General features: G+C 43.0%; 1 protein-coding gene across 9 annotated transcripts in view; it reads right to left on the bottom strand.

Annotated features, from left to right (window-relative positions):
• Window positions 1–21,910, bottom strand: part of FERMT2 (FERM domain containing kindlin 2) — a 188,661-nt gene that overhangs the window by 76,109 nt on the left and 90,642 nt on the right. For all 9 annotated transcript variants that reach the window (XM_078781176.1, XM_078781170.1, XM_078781173.1 and 6 more), the window contains 3 exons: window positions 19,254–19,479; window positions 14,134–14,236; window positions 13,741–13,848 (listed from right to left, as the gene is read on the bottom strand). In XM_078781176.1, the coding sequence (XP_078637302.1) occupies window positions 13,741–13,848; window positions 14,134–14,236; window positions 19,254–19,479 (437 nt within the window). The remainder of the gene's footprint in view (window positions 1–13,740; window positions 13,849–14,133; window positions 14,237–19,253; window positions 19,480–21,910) is intronic.

The raw sequence follows: 21,910 nt of genomic DNA, 5'->3' as shown, positions 1-21,910 counted from the left end.
GGTCGATTTGAAGCGTTAATTCTGCCCACAAGTTCTCTATCGGATTCATAACCGGGGACATAGCAGGCCACTCCATATGCTCTACACCACGGTCAGCAAGAAAGTGTTGGATCATGCGAGCACGATGAGGCCGTGCATTGTCATCTTGGAAGACAAAGTTTCCTCGAAAGGCTGCACGAGCAAATGGAAGCAATGTTTCTTCCACAATGGCCATGTACTTGAACTGGTTCAGGTTTCCATTCAGCACAACCAGGTCAGTTTTGCCCCCTGCATGAAAAGGAGCCCAAACGGTCACCCCACCCCCTCCAGCTTGGACTCTTGGCACGATACAATCTTTGTTGTAGGCCTCATGCACTTGTCTGCGCACTTGGACGCGGCCATCTTGAAGATAGACCAGAAATCTAGACTCGTCACTGAAGATCACGTGATTCCAGTGTCCTGGCTGCCATTGACCGTGCTCTCTGGCCCACTGCAATTGGCGCTGGCGGTGTTGTCTGGTCAGGCGTGGCTTTCTCAGGGGACGCCTGGCACGATAGCCTGCTTGAACCAGTCGTTGGTTGACTAGCCTTCTGGATACAGGCACATTTGTCAGTTGCTGCCACTCAGCCCTAAGCCGATTAGCTGACTTGGTATGGCCATTGCGGACTAACGGGTGCAGCTGGCGATCATCCCTCCTTATGGTTCTGCGGGGACATCCTGGCCTCGGTATTGGAGTAGTGTCACCCCTCTGAGCATTTCGTTTCAGGATCTTTGACACCTGACACCTTGAGTGATGCCATACTGCCGAGCAATAGCACGCTCTTTCATGCCGAAATTTCGTAAAGCCACCACTCCATGACAAACAGCATTGTCGAGTTGACGGACCATCTCCAGAGGAAGCGGCAATAACTTTTGGAGACGTGCAGCAGTTGTTTTCCACTAATACAGAACGCAACAACCCTTGTATACCCGACTGTGAAGCCAATCGTCAAATGCACCTGCCCGTACATTTTGCCACGCCACCTGTGATATAATCCTGTTGTTGACTTCTTGCTGCGACAGACAATAAGTGACATGGTTCTTTTGACAAATAAATCACCAAAGTGTAAAAGAAACTCACCAGATTGATATACTGAGTTAAGAAATAAACCCAAGTCGAGAAAAAAAAAATATTCCATATTAAATGCCAAGTCTGTATATATATATATATATATATATATATATATATATACAGACTTGGCATTTAATATGGAATATTTTTTTTTGTGGGGGTGAACTTACTTTTCAAGATGTCTTAGAACCAAAAATTCATTGGAATTATGTTGAAATTATTCTAGATTTTGTTGATGTGACCTTTAAAAGAAACAAAAACCACATTTGACATTTCAAAACAAATAAATTGATCCTTGAAAATTATGTGAACTGATATCGAACTCAATTCATGGACAGTACTGTGTTAAACTTCTGTACGTTTTCTAGAAGTATCTATTTATTTTGCACATTAGCCAAAAATTTTTTTTAACAAAAACAAAAGTTAAATTACGACTGGGATTACGGACAGTAAAATTACAGTTCATTACTTCGTGTAACCCCCACGAGCATTCAGGAGAGCAGGTACACGTTGAGGCATGCTGTTCACGAGATTTGCCAAGGTTTGGACAGGAATCGCTTGCCATGCAGTGACAATAGCCTGCTGCAATTCATGCACAGAGGTCGGCTGTTGGTCCAAGTGGTCGATTTGACGCATTAATTCTGCCCACAAGTTCTCTATCGGATTCATATCCGGGGACATGGCAGACCACTCCATATGCTCTACACCACGGTCAGCAAGAAAGTGTTGGATCATGCGAGCACGATGAGGCCGTGCATTGTCATCTTGGAAGACAAAGTTTCCTCGAAGGCTGCACAAGCAAATGGAAGCAATGTTTCTTCCAGAATGGCCCTGTACTTGAACTGGTTCAGGTTTCCATTTAGAACAACCAGGTCAGTTTTTCCCCCTGCATGAAAAGCAGCCCAAACGGTCACCCCACCACCTCCAGCTTGGACTCTTGGCACTATACAATCTTTGTTGTAGGCTTCATGCACTTGTCTGCGCACTCGGACACGGCCATCTTGACGATAGACCAGAAATCTAGACTCGTCACTGAAGATCACATGATTCCAGTGTCCTGGCTGCCATTGACGGTGCTCTCTGGCCCACTGCAATCGGCGCTGGTGGTGTTGGCTGGTCAGGCGTGGCTTTCTCAGGGGACGCCTGGCACGATAGCCTGCTTGAACCAGTCGTTGGTTGACTCGCCTTCTGTATACAGGCACATTTGTCAGTTGCTGCCACTCAGCCCTAAGCCGATTGGCTGACTTGGTACGGCCATTGCGTGACTAACCGGTGCAGCTGGCGATCATCCCTCCTTGTGGTTCTGCGGGGACGTCCTAGCCTCGGTATTGGAGTAGGGTCACCCCTCTGAGCATTTTGTTTCAGGATCTTTGACACCTGACCTTGAGTGATGCCATACTGCCGAGCAATAGCACGCTGTTTCATGCCGTAATTTCGTAAAGCCGCCACTCTATGACAAACAGCATTGTCGAGTTGACGGACCATCTCCAGAGGAAGCGGCAATAACTTTTGGAGCCGTGCAGCAGTTGTTTTCCACTAATACAGAACGCAACAACCCTTGTATACCCGACTGTGAAGCCAATCATCAAATGCACCTGTCCGTACATTTTGCCACGCCACCTGTGATATAATCCTGTTGTTGACTTCTTGCTGTGACAGACAATCAGGGACATGGTCCTTTTAACAAATAAATCACCAAAGTGTAAAAGAAACTCACCAGATTGATATCCTGAGTTCAGAAAGGAAACCCAAGTCAAGAAAAAAGAAATATTCCATATTAAATGCCAAGTCTGTATATATATGTATATGTATGTATGTATATATATATATATATATATATATATATATATATATATATATATATATATATATATATATATATATATATATATATATATATACATACACATATATATATACATACAGTGGAACCTTGACTTACGAGTTTAATTCGTTCTGTGACCGAGCTCGTAACTCAAATTGCTCGTTTCTCAAATCAAATTTCCCCATTAAAATGCATTGAAATGCTATTAATCCGTTCCAGCCCGCCAAAAACCACACCAATTTTTTTTTAAATATACAGTATATATAAAAATATCTCGCGCTTTATATTTCACCTGTATGCAGCATACAAGTTGGCAGGATGGCCTGGACTGGAGGTACGCACACTTGACTCTAAAGTCTAAACTGTCCAGCCTGGGTTTGAATCCCGACCCAGCTATAACCTGTCATGGGTGAATCACAGGCAGGGTGATTCATCAATGTGTGTACCGCTAAACTGGGCGCCCCGTTTGCGTCCCATTAGTTGTTGGATGTTAAGGATCTCACCGTGTTTTCCACAAAGAGAAGGCGAGCTATCGCCGGCACTCTGAACAAGTTGTGGCCTGGCATGGCATGAACATGAAAACATGAACATGAACATGAAATGTTCGACATGAACATGAAATTTTCCAAAATAACCAAAATGCGAAAACAAAAATGCAGCGCTATACGGCAGAGATACTGTACTTGCACGGCAAGATAACCACGTGACCAGAACCCACCTGGTGGCGTAAACTCAAAATAACCAACATGCGAAAACAAAAATGCAGCGCTATACGACAGAGATACTGTACTTGCACGGCAAGATAACCACGTGACCGGAACCCACCTGGCAGCGTAAACTCAAAATAACCAACATGCGAAAACAAAAATGCAGCGCTATACGACAGAGATACTGTACTTGCACGGCAAGATAACCACGTGACCGGAACCCACCTGGTGGCGTAAACTCAAAATAACCAACATGCGAAAACAAAAATGCAGCGCTATACGACAGAGATACTGTACTTGCACGGCAAGATAACCACGTGACCGGGTGGCGAAAGCTCGTAACTCAGATCTCGGCTCGCATCTCAAAGCAATAAACCGCCCGAGCGACGGCTCGTATCTCGAAAAACTCGTAAGTTGGGGCACTCGTAAGTCAAGGTTCCACTGTATATATATACATATATATATATATTTATATTTATATATATATATATATATATATATATATATATATATATATATATATATATATATATATATATATATTTCTGTCAGTTGATTGTTTGTTTGCCATTTGTATTACAGTGTACAAGAAGGTAGAAATAAATGAATGACATGTTTATCTAACCATTTATTTAGGGGGAAATTATTACGGAAGTGTACCAAGCTGTTTTACTTGCAATTTTCAAAGTGCCCTCCCTCGTGATCGATGCACAATTGCAGCCGAGCAGGCACACTGGCACAGAGTGGCACACACGCTTTTCCAGAGTTCGATATCAATTTCCTCAAACTTTGCAGTGATTTGAGCCTTCAATTCCTGAATGGTACGAGGCTTTTCACGATAAACAAGGTCTTTCATGAGCCCCCAAAAAAAGAAATCTGGAGGTGTAAGGTCTGGGGAGCATGCCGGCCACTCGATCGGACCGCGGCAGCCGATCAACTTTACGGGAAAGTTTTCATCAAGCCACTGACGAACATGATGTCCATAATGAGGTGGAGCTCCATCTTGCTGGAAATAACAGTCCTGATCTTGTACCCTGGGCCAAAAGAAGGTTTGCAGCATATCCAGGTAAATTTCTGCAGTGACAGATCCCTCAAAGAAAAAGGGTCCAATTATCCCTAATGGAGATATGGCTGCCCAAACTGTCACGCCAGGTAAATTTACCTCCTTCTCAACTGTCACTCTTGGGTTCTCCGCAACCCAGTAGACACAATTGTGTCTGTTAATTGTGCCGTTAAGCTTAAAACATGCCTCATCTGACCACCAGATGTTGTCTAGCATTGTGTCCTCTTCATCAAGTTTAGCTAAGAACTCTTCGCAAAATTGAAGACGACGGTCGTCATCTCCATCATGAAGGGCTTGCAGTAAGCGTGGAATGTAAGGTTTCCATTTTTTCTGGTGAAGGATAAGGATAACACTTGATTGGCTCACTTCCAACTCTGCAGATAAACGGCGAGTTGACTTTTGCGGACTTTGTTCCAGTCTCCTGATGGCTTCTTCAGCCTTAGCTACATTCGTTGCCGTTTTTGGATGACCGGACTTCTTTGCAGTGGCTACCGACCCTGTTGCTTCAAATTTCTCGACAATCAATCGTATGTTTCTTCCCTGGGGTGGGTTAATATCGAATTCCTGTGCCAAACGGCATGCCGCCATTGTTGGTTGTTCATTACATTTGTAGTAATGTTTCACGGCCACAATGCGTTGATTCATTGAAAGGTAATTCATGGTTCAATTTGGTGCAAATTCAGTAACTTTCCAAACTCTCAGCAATAACCTGCAAAACAAAAACAAAAATAAATACATTAAGAAAATTAATAATCTGCAAGACAATTATTAACAACATGACATCCCAGAAAGAGTCTGACAGCCGAAAAAACAGAAATCGGGCGTGGGCGCTACTTTTGATTCACCCTGTATATATAAACAGAAATCGGGCGCTACTTTTGACTCACCCTGTATGTATGTATATATATATATATATATATATATATATATATATTGTTGTGGATATGAGGATTGTGTTTTTTTTATTGTGTTTTTTATTATTAGTGCTTTATTCTGGACCCTCCTTACTCCAGTTATGTATAAAGGTCAAAGGGCGTCCCATAATTAGGTCATAAACAATCACGTCAGCCTTTCCCCCTTTGTTGATAGTTATATCTTTATTATGTGTATTAGGGTAAGGCCTTGTCTTCCATTAAGATGACACTCCATTGCACCAAGTGAAACAAGATAGATCCCCTTTCATTCCCATTCCCAAAATCTCCATTTCCAGCTACATCCCCTCCAAGTCTCCATTGCCAACCACACTGGGCAGTTTGCCAGGTTTGTTACAGCGGTGGGTTGCTGATTTCGCCCCAAAGCCGCCATTAAGCATGTGCTCAGCTCGGGGAAGAAGGGCGTGCCCGCCCATCGTCATCAAGGGCGGAGCCAGAGGGCCGTGCCGACCAATCAGGGCCGAGGCGAGCTGACCGATGGGCGTGTCCTGAAGGCCGGCGGCTTAATCGCCTGAGGCGCTATAAAAGCGCGCGCGCAAGAAGCAAGGACATTGTTGGGTTGTTGAGTTGAGTGGTTGGACCAGATGAGCTTTTACAGAAGTGGTTGGACCAGATGAGCTTTTACAGAAGTGGTTGGACCAGATGAGCTTTTACAGAAGCAGATGAGCTTTGACAAGACGAGAGAGACGAGTCCTGAAAAGAGCACGCGACGTCCGCACAGCCACAGCAGCAACAACAGCAGCTTGGGGCCTGGACGGCAGTTTTGAGCAGGGCCGCGAAGGAACGGCGGCTGCTAAACGGGCCGATCATGCTGCAGTACCCGTTGGACCTTCCTCTCCCTCGAGCCATCCACCTCCTGCCTTTCCATCCTTTTGTGTACGTGAGTTTGTTCTGTGTGTCTTGTCCCTGGGTATTAATTAAGCTTGTATAAGTTAATAATTGCACTGTGTCTCTGAGCTCTTCTGTAAATTATTTTATTGTCCTTCCTTCTCCTTGGTTACTTTGAGCGTGTAAATAGTAGGAATAAATTTAGTAGTATTTCCAACCTTTTTGTCTTCTTCTTCTTCTTCACATCCGTGTCGCCTTTGTCTTTTCCCTATTGAATATCTGTGGCGCGATTTTGGCCAACGTTCGGGAATCCGGTTAGTCGGGGTAACTGTTCGGCCGCGGTGCCATCCGCTCGGCAAACCAACATCCTTATCCGCGGTCCGTAACAATTAATCGGGCGCTACTTTTGACTCACCCTGTATGTATATATATATATATATATATATATATATATATATATATATATATATATATATATATATATATATATATATATATATATATACATACATATACATATATATACATATACAATTATACATACATACACACAAAGACACACACACACACACACACACACACACACACACAGTAAAAATGGTGGGATTTTTGACAGACTGCCCCTAAACCACCTTTCTTTAATCATATATTCTCCTCCCTGTCTTCTCTTCTCAACCTTCTTCTTTTACTTGTCTCCCTCTCCTCTTTATCATCCCTGCTTACATTCCCCTATCTCAATTTTTAACTATCTCCCCACCCCAATCTCCACAACACCCCCCCCCTGCCTTTGTATAGGGGCAGTCTTCGTGATTCTGGGGCCCTGGGCAAAAATCAATGATGCCCCCCCCCCCCCTCCACACCACCTTTATTCCCACACAACCCACTCTGAACAAAGATAAAGCCCCAATTTTCACAATCCATGTCTCTTAAACAATGCACCGCAGTTTGTGATTTGACTTTACTCTATTCTGCAATATTCAACAAAACAATACAGAAAACGTATAGCTATTACTATAAAAATCAAATTAATATTAAAATAGGAATGTAATGACTCTAGATTTATTTGGAATCTCAGTGTGAGTGCATTGCATTGGGCTTGAAAAACAACATACCTAGCTATAACAAGGAAAAAATGAGGTGAGTAAGGCAGAAATGTTTTTACCTGTTAGCCCTAATGTTACCGCTGCTGCTTCCGGCACTGCTGCTTCATTCTCGGTTTTACTTTTGAAGAAATTAGTAACTTGTAAATTTTAATGTAACGTCTTCTCTGCTTTTATTTTTTTCCTTTTTCTGCCTGGATAATTTTGTTTCATTGTTTCTGTCTAACTTTGCCTAGGTAGGCCATAAAATAACGTCAGCTCAATTGATGACGTGTGTGTCATGAAAAAGAATACAACCGACGAATGAAAGTGGAATGGTCATTTGCAAAAGGAAGGTAGATATCTGAAACTAGTTGTTTGCTATCAGAGAAAATTGAAATACAACAGATGAAAACACTATCAGATTTTTCATTCGATACACTAGGTGATGTAATCGATTGATTCTTCAGTAGATCATATTGTATATCACCCCCACCAGCTATCGGGGCCGCTCCAGCACAGGGCCCAGGGCAATTGCCCAGGCTACCCCATAGGTAAGACCATCCCTGCATCTGACCATAATATAATCTCTGCCAAAAAAACTGTACATGTAGAATTGATAATGTAGTTGTTGAAGGACTGTTCCAGCTTTCATTCCAAGTGCCTTTTGGCACAAGGGATGTGCAGAACACCTGATTGCAAGTTTCCACGTAACGTAATCGTCTCATGCAATAACCGTTCAGTACTCATAGACCATTGGGTTTTTAGTGGTGAGATGGGGCATTCTGAGCAAATTCAAAACAGTCTTTCTAAGACCCCAGCACGTGCATCATCTAAAAAAAAAACCCAAAGACACTGATTACATTCCTTAACGATCCATTACAATGTTACGTCTGTCAGAAAATGAGAGGAATCAAATCATTTGACACCTACAAGCAGGGTCATTGATTAGCCATGTTGTAAGGCTCTTTAACGTGAGGAGTGGAACTGTATATGACTTCAGAAAACAATATCAAGCCACTGGCTGAACAAGAGATAGTCTTGTTAACCAAGCCACTGGCCAAGAAGTGGACGTCCCAGGATAAGGACACCAACTCAGGACCAAGACATACAACTGCCCAGTGTTATGCAAACACACTCCGTAGACCTTACAAGATAAGGGTCGACACACTCTTGAGGCATCTCCGTGAGGCGTGGATCAGTGCTCGTTGTCTTATTCAGAGTTCAAGACCTGCACTGCAACACATCCAGCGCACAATTGCAGTGGTCAAATAAGCATGTCCATGGCATGGAGGTAATGGTCAAGTGTTACGTTCAGTGACAAATCGAGGTTTCTCTTCAAAAGGCATGATGGCTGTGCACGGATCCACAGAAGATGAAATGAGTGACATGCCCCAGTCTGTATACAAGAAGCTGCAAATCTTGGACTTGGAAGTTTCATGATGTGGGTGGTATTGCTGAAATCTTTCAGCCAAATTTGATCTGTTACACAAGTAACCATAGCAATCTGACAGCAGTTCGATACATGAATGAGATCTTAAGCAACATGTGTTGCCAACCCTTCAGCAACATGGACTAAGAATCATATTTATGCACAATAATGTGCCTGCTCACCAGGCCATTTGAATGAGAAACGTACATGTCAATGCCATTGTTGTCATGACATCCTGGCCTGCCATATTGCTAGATTTAAACCCAATCGAACACCTCTGGGATATCATTGATCGTCACATTTGAACCTTGCCCTCAAGTAACTGCAACAGGAGCTCATTTGGGCATGGAATACCATTCCCCAGGCTGCGATTTGAGTGCTCATGTGGTCATTATGACGATGGTTCAATGCAGTGATTTCTGACGGAGGTTGTTACACATCCAATATGAGATTGTTACTTCCATGTCGGATCCCTATTTGAAAACATTCGTCACAATGCAGCATTACGTGATTAGGTTGCGATTAAATGGACATGTAATTATTAAGCATTAATCTCTGTCAGAGGTTGGCATCTCATCTGTGTCCCATGATGTCTTATGAATAAATCGCATCAACAACAATCATGTGTTCGACTTTTTATGGCGGAGAATATATATATATACATACACACACACACACACACACACACACACACACACACACACACACACACACACACACACACACACACACACACACACACACACACACACACACACACACACACACACACACACACACACACACACACACACACACACACACACACACACACACACACACACACACACACACACACACACACACACACACACACACAGTCGTGGCCAAAAATATTGGCACTCTTCCACTTTTTTCAAATAACTCACAATTTTCTCTAAAAATAAGTTGAAATTGACAAGTGTTTGGTCTCCATAATTATTTTTTCCATTGTTACTATTACAGAACTTTGTTTTTGATTCAGAACTTAATATATCCTTTTAAATCAGAAAATAAAAAGAAATGGCATTGACAAAATTATTGACACCTTCGACTTAATATTTGGGAGCACAAACAGCCGTTGGACAATATAACTGCAGTCAAGCGCTTCCTATAGCCATGAATGAGCTTTCTACACCTCTCTGCTGGCAGCTTGGCCCACTCTTCTTGTACAAACTGCCCCAGTTCTCCCAGATTTGAAGGCTGCCTTCTCCCAACTGATGTTTTCAGATCTCCCCACAGGTGTTCAATGGGATTCAGATATGGACTCATTCCTGGCCACTTCTGAACAGTCCAACGTTTTGTCTTGAACCATTCCTGGGTGCTTTTTGAAGTGTGTTTGGGGTCATTGTCCTGCTGCAAGACCCATGACCTTCGACAGAGACCCAGCTTTCTGACACTGGGTTGAACATTGCGCTCCAAAATGCCTCGGTAATCTCCTGATTTTTGTATACTGAATCGAGGCTCGTGAAAGAGCTAACATTTATTTCACAAACAAATCAACCAGACAAACAAAACATACAAAAAGAGGGAGCAGAAGACAAGATGGGGAGAGGAAGGGAAGCACACAAACACAACACCTGAGAGCAGGGAGAAGCGCGGGAGGGAGGGCCTGGGGGGAGGAGGCGTGGGAAGGGGGGGGGGGGGAGGTACAAAACACAAGGAGACCAAGGACTTCCAGGACAGAAGTTGGTATTTCAAAAAAGTGTAGGATTTGGGATGAAATTAGCGGGGGTAGAATCATGATGCCATGTACACATTCAAGGCACCCGGTGCCAGCGGCAGCACAGCAACCCCAAAACATCACTGAACCTCCTCCATGTTTGACTGTCGGGAAGGTCTTCTTTTCTTTGAAGGCTTTATTTTGTTTTCTGTAAACATAGAGATGATGTTCTTTACCTAAAAGTTCTAATTTGGTCTCATCTGTCCACAGGACATTCTCCCAGAGGATTTTGGCTTGTTCAGGTGTGTTTTGGAAAACTCCAGTCAGGCTTTCTTATGTCTCTCTTCTCATTGGGCTCCTCATGGGTCTCCTACCATAGAACCCCCTTTCATCGAGTTGGTGACAGATGGTGCGAGTTGAAACTGTCGTACCTTGTGTCTGAAGGTCAGCATGAATCTGTTTGGCAGTTGATCGAGGTGCTTTCTCCACCAATCGAACAATCCTTCGCTGCAATCTTCGATCAAGATTTATCTTGTGGCCACGTCCAGGGAGGTTGGCTACAGTGCTGTGGTCCTTAAACTTCCGGATAACATTGCGTACGGTGGACACAGGAACATCAAGGTCTCCGGAGATGGACTTGTAGCCTTGAGATTGTCCTTGCTTGGCTACAATCTTGTGTCTGACCTCCTCAGACAATTCTCTGGTTTTCTTTCTTTTCTCCATGCTCATTGCGGTGCACACAGTGACACAAATCAGCAGAATGACTCCTTTTCTCTATTCAAACTGGTTGAATGAGTTATTTTTATGTTGCAGTCACCTGCAACTCCCCACAGGTGAGTTCAATTCCAAAGTAAAGGAGAATCACCTGCTTGAAATATAATTATTTTGAACAACTTCTCAAAGGTGCCAATACTATTGTCCGGGCCATTTTCGGATTTCTGTGTGGATTAAGCTAAGATTGTCATTTTTCAGCGTTTTTTGTTTTGTTCCCCTGCAAACCAAAGAAATACGTATGTGGATACCAAAAGATTTTTCAATTTCGACAATTTTCTGGAAGAAATGGAGCATTATTTGAAAAAAGTGCAAGGGTGCCAATATTTTTGGCGAGGACTGTATATATAATGACTCGCCACACACCATTTCCTCATGCAAAAAACTGCCAATAATGCACCAAAACACCTGCTGTTCAATCTGTCATAACGAGCAAAACTGCTGTTTTTAGCCAGGTTTACATTTAACCCCAAACACCACAGGTAATATACCAAATTTGTATCTATTCCCAAAAGTCACATGTCATGTACTATTTAACAACCAAAGCTGTACTGAACACAGCATTATACCTTGTCATGTTACTTCTCTGTGAATACATTTTTAAACCATCACAATGATAGACAACAGCTGTTCCACACCTTGAATATAACACACAGTGAAGGCTATTTCGAGCATCTGGCCTAGCAGTTTAATGTGCTGAATGACGGCAGAAGCCTGGAAGAATGCTGGCTGGCAAAACCTGGTCCTGCCGACCTTTGACATGTGACAACATGAGGCCAAGTAGAACGTAGGCTGCACATAAGCACGACAGATGTCAGCACTCAAGTGTCATGGACAAAGGGTAAAGACTACGAGCCTATTAGAGGACTGTGCTGTCATAGGCAATTAAGAACATTTCCGAAAAGCCTTTGAAACTATATGCATTATGAAGAAGAAATATACCCAAACTTATGATCCAAGAGCTATTAATTGTTGTTAAATTACCAGAGTCAGAGTTTTAAAAAAACATGCAGCTTGAAGAATGCTAGTGTTTAATATTAGACCAATATTATCTCATTCTCAAAGCAAAAGTACACTTTGAATGAAAACAGCTTTGGGAACCAGGAAATGGCAGAGATAAGTAAGTAAATGCGATAGCAAAGCTGAAAAAAATAAATAAAAGAACACTGAAGGAAAAGAACAAAATGAAAGAAAGAGACAAAACAGTATTTCAAGTTTGGAAGCAAAGCAAAAAAAAAAAAAAAAGGAAGGAAAAAGAAAAAGGCTGTTACTGCGTTTCAAGCTGCCAACACATTCCTTCCTTATCACCTTCCGGGTCATGCCGGGACCAGGGAAGGAGACAATGCATAAGAATCCTTCCAGCACAGTGGCCTGCTAGGATATCAGCCAAACATAACAATACTGCTTATGAAAATCAAGACGACTTCTGAAACAGCACCAATGTACAGAAACTTTCATAAAGAAGAGTTTTTTCATTTTCAACCTTTGCTGCCTGCTCACTTGGAGATGCAGCAAACAACATATAAAGTATGGCCATCAATAGGTTAAAAATCAAGAAAATCGACAATTTTTATAGATCTCCTAATTCAAATACACACCCCATTCACTGTTATGGTACCAGGAACCTTCTACCGACTCCTCTCTGGCCTTGCCCCCCCAGCTCTATCTGTGCTCTGTCCGCCAAATATTTCTACAGGTCGCACAAGATCTGCCTGCAACCCTCTTATGGTTAAACTGCCAAAATCAAGACTCTCTGCTCACCTTCACTCCTTCATTCCTCTTTTCTCCCGTCTCTGGAACAAACTCCCTCACTCTCTTCAATCCCACTCCACCCTCCAGGTCTTTAAAACAGCTGTTCACCACCATCTCTTATCTTCCCCCATCCAAAACCTTGATCTTTTCTATCCCCGCTAATTTCACCCCAAATCCACTTTTTCGAAATACCAACTTCTGTCCTGGAAGTCCTTGGTGTCCTTGTGTTTTATACTTCTCCCCCCCCCCCCCTTCCCACGCCTCCTCCCCCCAAGCCCTCCCCCTCCCACACATCTCCCTGCTCTCAAATGTTGTGTTTGTGTGCTTCCCCTTCTCTCCCCATCTTGTCTTCCGCTTCCTTTTTTTATATATCTTGTTTGTCTGGTTGATTTGTTTGTGAAATAAATGTTAGCTCTTTCACGAGCCTCGATTCAGTATACAAAAAAAAAAACAAGCAAAAAAACCAAAAACATATACCACACGAATTCCAACCAACAGGATGTGTCCGTCACACACCATCCTGTTTGTGGTTCCCTAACAGATCAAAAAATAATTTACCCATGCTTGAATGGCTACGCACCTGCAGTGCAGCAAACATCATCATTTCCTCATCCGTGCACTCAATATCCTCCAGCAGAATGGCCCAGCGGGCCTGCTCATACAGCTGATTGATTCTGATAGCATCGTACTGCAAATAACAGCAAGAATAGGCATTTTTTTTCACCTCACATCTCGTGGTACTTTACGCTAACACACCAGTGCAACAATTGAATACACGTGCAACCATCTCACAACAGAGCAAATAATGAAGGCTGTCCAGAATCTGGTTAGATTTAATTGGATAAAAGTTCAGCAAGTCAAATGTATTCCCCAATAAAAAAAATAATATTCATTGCCACAAACAACTATACTCGGTGCTGTGCAAAATATGGTTGGAATTCCACTTTATTTTAATTCAGACGCAACACCGCACCTTGGGATTGAGGTCAAAGAAACTGTAGTACTTGAAGCGGAGCATCAGGACATCATTTTCCTTCACTCCTTGCTCCATTAGTGATTGTGAAGAATCAAGCCACCTGCACACACGATGGATGTAATCAACAGAGCATTGATCGAAGTATTATGTTAACTGCCGTCAAAGGCGAAAGGAAGTTGACGTTTCAGGCGTTAACCCTTCATCAGAGCAAAAAAGCCAAGAGCAAAACAGAGGTACACAGAGGCACGCCACTTACAGAAAAATGTAACTGACAGTTTAGAGGAGCAGAGTGCCAGATCATTATCGAAATACTTGGAGCCGTACTATCAGCTCTGCTCAATGATATATGAGAGAACAACTTTATTTCGTGTCTTGTACACTGAAACTACCTATTTAAATATCATATAGTTATACTTTTAATATCTATATTAGTTTGCAAGCATGATACGTTCTTTGTATCAAGCATGATACAGTCGCCTGAATCATTAGGCTGGAGGACTTAAATTATAATTTGATTGGTTACCCCCGGCCGCATTCAGGCGACTCCATATAGTGAGTGGATACCAGAGATAATGTGCCGTGTGGCAGATGGTACTTATCGCTCCCATTAAGGTACAGCATAGCTGGATGGGATACCTTAATGGTGGTTCACCACTCATGGTATGAAGTCGCATTATGACTGGTATATAACCAAAAGGTTTTCAGTCATAAGTGTATGCAGGTCTCACTGCGTTGCCCTGATGAAGCCCCAACAAGGGCGAAACCAGGTCGGTAACTGTGAGTTTTTGTATGCACTTATGATAGTATATGAACTAAGATCTAAATTACGCACTGTCGGATGGCTCTTCCGGAGCTTGGCAGGCAAAGCGCACATACAATTTGAGTATGTGCGCTTTTGAGTAGGTGACGTCACAACATGCGCTCATTAGGCTGGAGAACTTAAATTATAATTTGATTGGATATTTATATATATATATATATATATACTCGTATAAAGCCCGTCAAAAATGGCAGGTTGGAAAAGTTTATTCGATGGTCCTGAATTCCAAAGTCTGAAGCATTGGCCTGAGCATCAGGTGTGCTTATATCTTTTATATTTATTAGATATCCTACGGATGTAAATGAACACTCGTTTTACTCTATGCGCGTTACACATCACGTGCTGCGAATTTCACCTCCCCGTGCCTTGTATTTATTGTTATTTTAAAACAACACTTCTGTACACCGCCCTTTAGGCTCGATTTGCAAGCCACCATCTACAGTTCCAATTTGAAGAGATGTAATTACTCTTATAGAAAATTTTCGAATTTTTCTATCCTCAACAATGGAGTGAAGTGAACACAAAGTCGTGCTAAAAGATTAGCCAATAAAACCCTACTCAAATTGTACTTTTAAAAGGGGGACAGATAAATGTGCTTCTATCTTCTTCATTTATGAGACATCCTACTGACGTGGATGAACACTTGCTTTACTCTGCGCATGCTGCACATCACGTACAGTGAATTTCACCTCCCTGCACCTTGTATTTATTGTTATTTAAAACAAAAACGCTTCTGTACACCACCCTTGAGGCTCAGTTTGCAAGTCACCATCTATATTTCCAATAGAAGAGACATAATTACTCTTCTTTTGGGTCTTTGGGATCTTCAGAGTCCTTGGGGTCCTTTGGGGTCTTTTGCATCCTCAGGGTCTTTTGTGTCTTCAGTTTTGTCAGGGTATTTTGAGTCATTTGAGTCTTTTGGGTCCTCTGGGTGTACAGGGTATTTAAGGGTCTTTTGAATGTTTTCGTTCATAGGAGTAATTTGGGTCTTTGGAGTCCATTGGGTCCTCGGGGTGTTTTGGGTGTTTAAGGGTCTTCAGGTTATTTTGGTTCCTCTGGGTGTTTTTGGTTTTTGAGGACTTTTTAGTCTTTTGGGTCTTTAATGGTCTTCTGGGTCTTTGGGGTCTTTTCAGTCTTTGGTGTCTTTTGGGTCTTTTGATTATTTTGGTCTTTTGGGTCTTCAGGGTTTTTAAGGGTGTTTGGAGTCTTTTGGGTCTTCATGGTATTTTGGGTCTTTGTGGTCTTTAAGGGTCTGGGGGTCTTTGTGGTCTTTAAGGGTTTTTCACTGTCTTTTCGGTCTTTGAGGTATTTTGAGTCTTTGGGGTCCAATGGGTCTTCAGAGTCTTTACAGTCTTTGGGGTATTTTCGGTCTTTTGGATCTTCATGGTCATTAAGGCTCTTTGAGGTACTTTGGGTATTTGGGGTCTTCGGGGTATTTAGGGTCCTCAGGGTCGTTTGGGTCGTCAGATTCATTGGGGTCTTCTAGGTTCTTGTGGTATTTTGGGTCTTTGGGGTATATTGGGTCTTTGGTGTCCATTGGGTCCTCAGGGTCTTTTGGATCCTCGGGGTCTTTTGGTCTTCTTGGCCTTTTGGGTCCTCGGAGTCTTTTAGATCTTTTAACTGGTGGACACAGTCATTTTCAAAGATTGTCCATTAAAACCCCACTCAAATCCCTCCTAAAGTGCTACTCAAAGCCTTTAAAACCTACCGTTATGAAGGGGGACAGACATCACACAAACAAATACACAAACACACATTGTGTTTTATACTAGCAACCGTACCCGTCCTACGGGCGGGGCTTCAATTGGGAAGCCCAAATGAAAAGGCAAAATATCAGAAGGCTTTCTTTATTTTAAACGATTCATATAATCATATCACACGCAAATCATCAAAATCTAAACAGTACATGGCGCCCATTTTGAAAAAAGATTGAATTCTGCAAAACAGAAGCGGCCGCTACACGTCTTTCTCAGTCGCACGTTTATGTGTGGAGTGCACGCCAAATCTGTAACACGGAAGCGGCCGCAACACCTGTTTCTCAGTCGCTTTGCACACGCTGCCGTGTTACTTCGGAGCCACACGTTTCTATAGGAAGAATTCGTCAGGAGTCGATCTACTCTCTCCTGTTACGTAGAATTTCAACAAAAGCCACATCACTGTTCATATCGGTAAATATTATTCCATCGTGTTTAGAAAAACTGGAAAATTGGAAAACTTGGAAAACTTGGAAAAACTATATAGTCCGTGGGCTGAGTAGGGCTGAGTAGGTTACATGCACCCCCCGGGTATGTCCATGTACCCCCCACCCTAGGGGTTAGGAAAAACCATGTTAACAGAAAAAAAACTCATTCCCAAGGTACCTCCCACGCATATTTTGATGTTACCCCCCCAGTGTCAGTGATTTCCGAAAATTAGGGGTAGGCGAAATTCAAATGGCCATAACTTTTTACCTCGTCATCCTATGGTTGCATATGACCCCTCAAAATGTTTGTCCTGGGACACTCTTTACAATGATATGTGTTATATGCAAATGAGGTCACTAATGAGGTCACCAGAGGTCAAACTATGAGGGAATGAGTTTTTTTTCTGTTAACATGGTTTTTCCTAACCCCTAGGGTGGGGGGTACATGGACATACCCGGGAAGTTAAGTTGTGGGGGGGGGGGGGGAGGGGGGGAGGGTGCATGTAAACCCTACTCAGCCCACGGACTAATATAGCCTATTTTACTTCCATGGGTCCCAGGAATACCGACCCAAAATATCGTTGCGATCGGTTCAGCCGTTTTTGCGGTACCTTCGAATGGACAGATGGACATTTGGTGAATTATAGTAAGATGGTAGATATACAGTATATATAAATATAAAATGAGATCTGAGGAAGAGGATTAAGGCTGCACAGATGAAAGAATGTTGAACCAAATTATGAAGGAGATGGAGTATCTACTCAAAGTGTTATGTGTGACAAGGGGGGCTCACATAGAATAGAAGTGTACTGATTCTAACAAATGATGATCTAGATATTGACAAAAAAATGCATGTCTTGACAATAAAACTTTGACAAATGCTCTTTCGCATGCAGTAAACCACATTGTTGTATCCCATCACATTTTATTCATTGCAGTTTTAATTTGGAATATTAATGTGTGGACACCCTGTACATATTGTTACGTTTGTGGGGGTAGGTGATGAAATACCATGGTGGAAATAGGATCGTATATATTAGCATGGAACGTGGACACACACTATTAGCGTAGGACACATTTTTATGGATATAAGCAGGGAAAACTGTGAGCTTAAGAGTGTTTACATGTCACCACACGGAAGGTGGTTTTGTGTTAGTTAAATAGGGCTTTAGGATAATTCCCAGTATGTAATTGCCTCCTGTAATTTTCCCTTATGTATTTTTTTACATTCACCTGGCCAGCTATGCAATCGGGCCCCCCTTAACCAACAACACCAACAAGCCGATGGAAACCCAGTGCATTTTCACAATCGGGCTAAACCCCGCACCACCACTGCCGACGTAATCCGAACATTCCTGACGAGACTAAACTCCACCTCGTAGGGATCGTAACTGACAGGCCATGCTCCGAGGTTCGTCATTGGTCGGGGAGAGATGGAATGATACGGCAGAGCTCGGCCGATTGGTCGGGGTGGGGGGGGGGGGGGGGGGGTGACGGTTCTTTCGCCGACCTAAGGGACCCGTTCAACAATCACTCGGTGTCCAAATGTCCTCGTTGAAGCCAAAGCTGAGTGTCGGCCGACAAACGAACTAGCTATTTTTCTTTTATCTTTCCCCAGTGTATCCGTATTTGAGTCAGCGTGTGTGGAGGGTCCCTCAAGTAGAGCTATAGTTTTTTTTTTTGTTTTTTTTTACCTCAACCATCATTTTTATTGGTTAACAATTATTTATGACCAACCTCTTAGTTGTTGCATTTCATTGTCGTATTGTTGCTTTCCCTTGTCTCGTCTATGTGTTTGTGGGTTCGAGGAATAAACCCCGTGGCTTTTGTCCATGCAGCTAAGCACTTTGGTCCCGTCCAGCGCGTGCCAAAAAGTACCGCCAATTTTCGGCTTATTCGTCTCGGAGTTAAAGAAAACTGTTCAGCTATCTGCCACCCGTGATCTTAATCACCGGCGACACGACAATATATATGTATATATTAAAGTCCACCCAACCTTCCCCCTCAGTCTTTCCTGCTACATATTCTGCCCTCCCTCTACATTCACACTTCCCTCTCTTGCAAAATCAAACACTTGGTGGTACTGGGGTAAAAATGACAAATATGACGGCTCACCCTGCATTGATCCGTGCCTTGTCGATGAGGCTCTGGGGTCTATACATGCGAGCAACATGCTCCGGAGAGGGCGAGGGCAGGCTAACTGCCAGCGAGCTAGGATTACCCTCAGACAATGGAGAGTCTCCGAACCACACACTGGTGGGTGAGAGTGGACTGCCATCACGTGAGTCATACGTTGGTGTCATGGTTCGGCTGTACCAGCCAGGGCTCGAATATGTCCCACCTGAGGTCAGGGTGCAAGGAAAAGTAATGAAGAATCTCAATGGAAGAACAAGAGAAGATTACTTAAGTCTATCTCAATAAAATGCTGGTTGTGCACTCCCTGCTTCTCTCAACCAAAAACTTAGTGAGTGCATCACACAAAGCCTAGAATGTGCACCAGTTCTGCTAAAAGACTGAAGTTTCCATGTCCTTGTGAAGAAGAGGAATTGTTTAAAAGAACATCGTTTTGGCCTAATGTTCAACAATAGCATCACCGGCTGTAATAAAGAAGAGGATTCTCATATCACGGCCATGGTCAAACTGAAGACGTTGAATGCCCATATAAGTGAATCGAGCAAAGTTAATGATGTGTGTGGGTGAAGGTGTTTTAAGAATGGTTGATCTGGTCAACGGAATATTTTATTTGAAACATTTTTAGATGCTGACTAGTACTCTGTGGGAATACAGTGCAAAGGAAAACAAAGCGGATTTTGATGCAGTTACAACCTCAAGTGCAATAACTTCATTTGTTGTATTCTGGCAGTGCAAGGAAAACATTTGTTCACAGATGGTGGACCTGCGAATGCGAATGTTTAAAAGTAACCTAACAGCATTTTCAGGAGTACGAAACAGGATTGTGATAGAACACACAACTTGAGAAACAAAATATGAAGCTGATGGGAGGTTATTAAAAACGGGGGTAGGAGGGCCTTATAATGAACCATATTTAGTTGCCTTATAATAGCCTCATAATGAACAAGGTTAAGGACCCAATATTTAGGGAAGGGATTTTTCTTTGTGAAATGTGTTTGACAATCTAGTGTTTCAAAAGTCTAGAATCATAGGAAAAATAAACTACATTTTTTGAGCCGATGCCTTTGCCGTGGATAGGACAGGTAAAGGATGCCCCCACGTAGTCCAGATTTAACGCCACTTGACTTTTTTTCTTTGGAGAGACACCTTAAATCAGTGGTTTATACCAGGAGACCGCATACTTTTGAAGATCTAAACTCTAAAGAATCAAATCAAACGAATGTGCTAAAATCGATGTATCAATGTTAAGAAACGTTCAAAGAAACCTACATACAACCATTGATACACTACATGACCAAACGTATGTGAACACCCAAACATTACACATCTCATTCCAAAATCATGGGCATCAATATGAAGTTGGTCCCCCCCTTTGCTGCTATAACAGCCTCCACTCTTCTGGGAAGGCTTTCCACTAGATGTTGGAACATTGCTGCAGGGATTTGCTGCCATTCAGCGACAAGAGCATTAGTGAGGTCAGGGCTCTGTGCAGGCCAGTCAAGTTCTTCCGCACCGATCTCTACAAACCATTTCGGTATGGACCTCACTTTGTGCATGGGGACATTGAATGAATATATATGAATGAATGATCGTTTTAAGGCCATTTTCCCCGCTAGAGCAGGGGTTAGCCTTGCGGGCCCCATGACAATCATGGTTCCCTGTTTGAGGCAATGTTTTAATGGCCGGATGCCCTTCCTAACGCCAACCCTTAGTCGCCTCTTACGATGTGCAGGGATACGGTGTACCTATTCTAAATCGGGGTACACACCGGGACGCATGAGGACATTGCCATGCTGAAACAGGAAAGGGCCTTCCCCAAACTGTTGCCACAAAATTGAAAGCACACAATCGTCTAGAATATCATTGTATGCTGTAGCGTTAAGATTTCCCTTCACTGGAACCAAGGGGCCTAGCCCGAACCATGGAAAACATCCCCAGACCATTATTTCTCCTCTACCCAACTTTACAGTTGGCACTATGCATTCGGGTAGGTAGCATTCTCCTGGCATCCACCAAACCCAGATTCATCCGTGAGACTGCCAGATGGTGAAGCGTGATTCATCACTCCAAAGAATGTGTTTCCACTGCTCCAGAGTCCAATGGCGGCGAGCTTTACACCACTCCAGTCGATGCTTGGCATTGCGCATGGTGTTCTTCGGCTTGTGTGCGGCTGCTCGACCATGGAAACCCATTTCATGAAGCTCCCGGCGAAAAGTTGTGCTGATGTTGCTTCCAGAGGCAGTTTGGAACTTGGTAGTGAGTGTTGCAACTGAGGACAGACGATATTTACGCGCTATGCGCTTCAGCACTCGGCAGTCCTGTTCTGTGAGCTTGTGTGGCCTATCACTTTACAGCTGAGCTGTTGTTGCTCCTAGACGTTTCCACTTCACAATAATAGCACTTACAGTTTACCGGGGATGCTCTAGCAGGGCAGAAATTTGATGAACTGACTTGTTGGAAAGGTGGCATCCTATGATGGTGCCACGTTGAAAGTCACCGAGCTCTTCAGTACGGCCCATTCTACTCCCAATGTTTATCTATGGAGATTGCGTGGCTGTGTGCTTGATTGTATATACCTGTCAGCAATGGGTGTGGCTGAAATAGACGAATCCACTAATTAGAAGGGGTGTCCGCATACT

Source organism: Myxine glutinosa, chromosome 1 (genome assembly GCF_964187855.1).
Source record: "Myxine glutinosa chromosome 1, kmMyxGlut1.1, whole genome shotgun sequence".
Taxonomy (NCBI): Eukaryota; Metazoa; Chordata; class Myxini; order Myxiniformes; family Myxinidae; genus Myxine; species Myxine glutinosa.
This window is presented reverse-complemented; position numbering and strand designations above follow the sequence as displayed.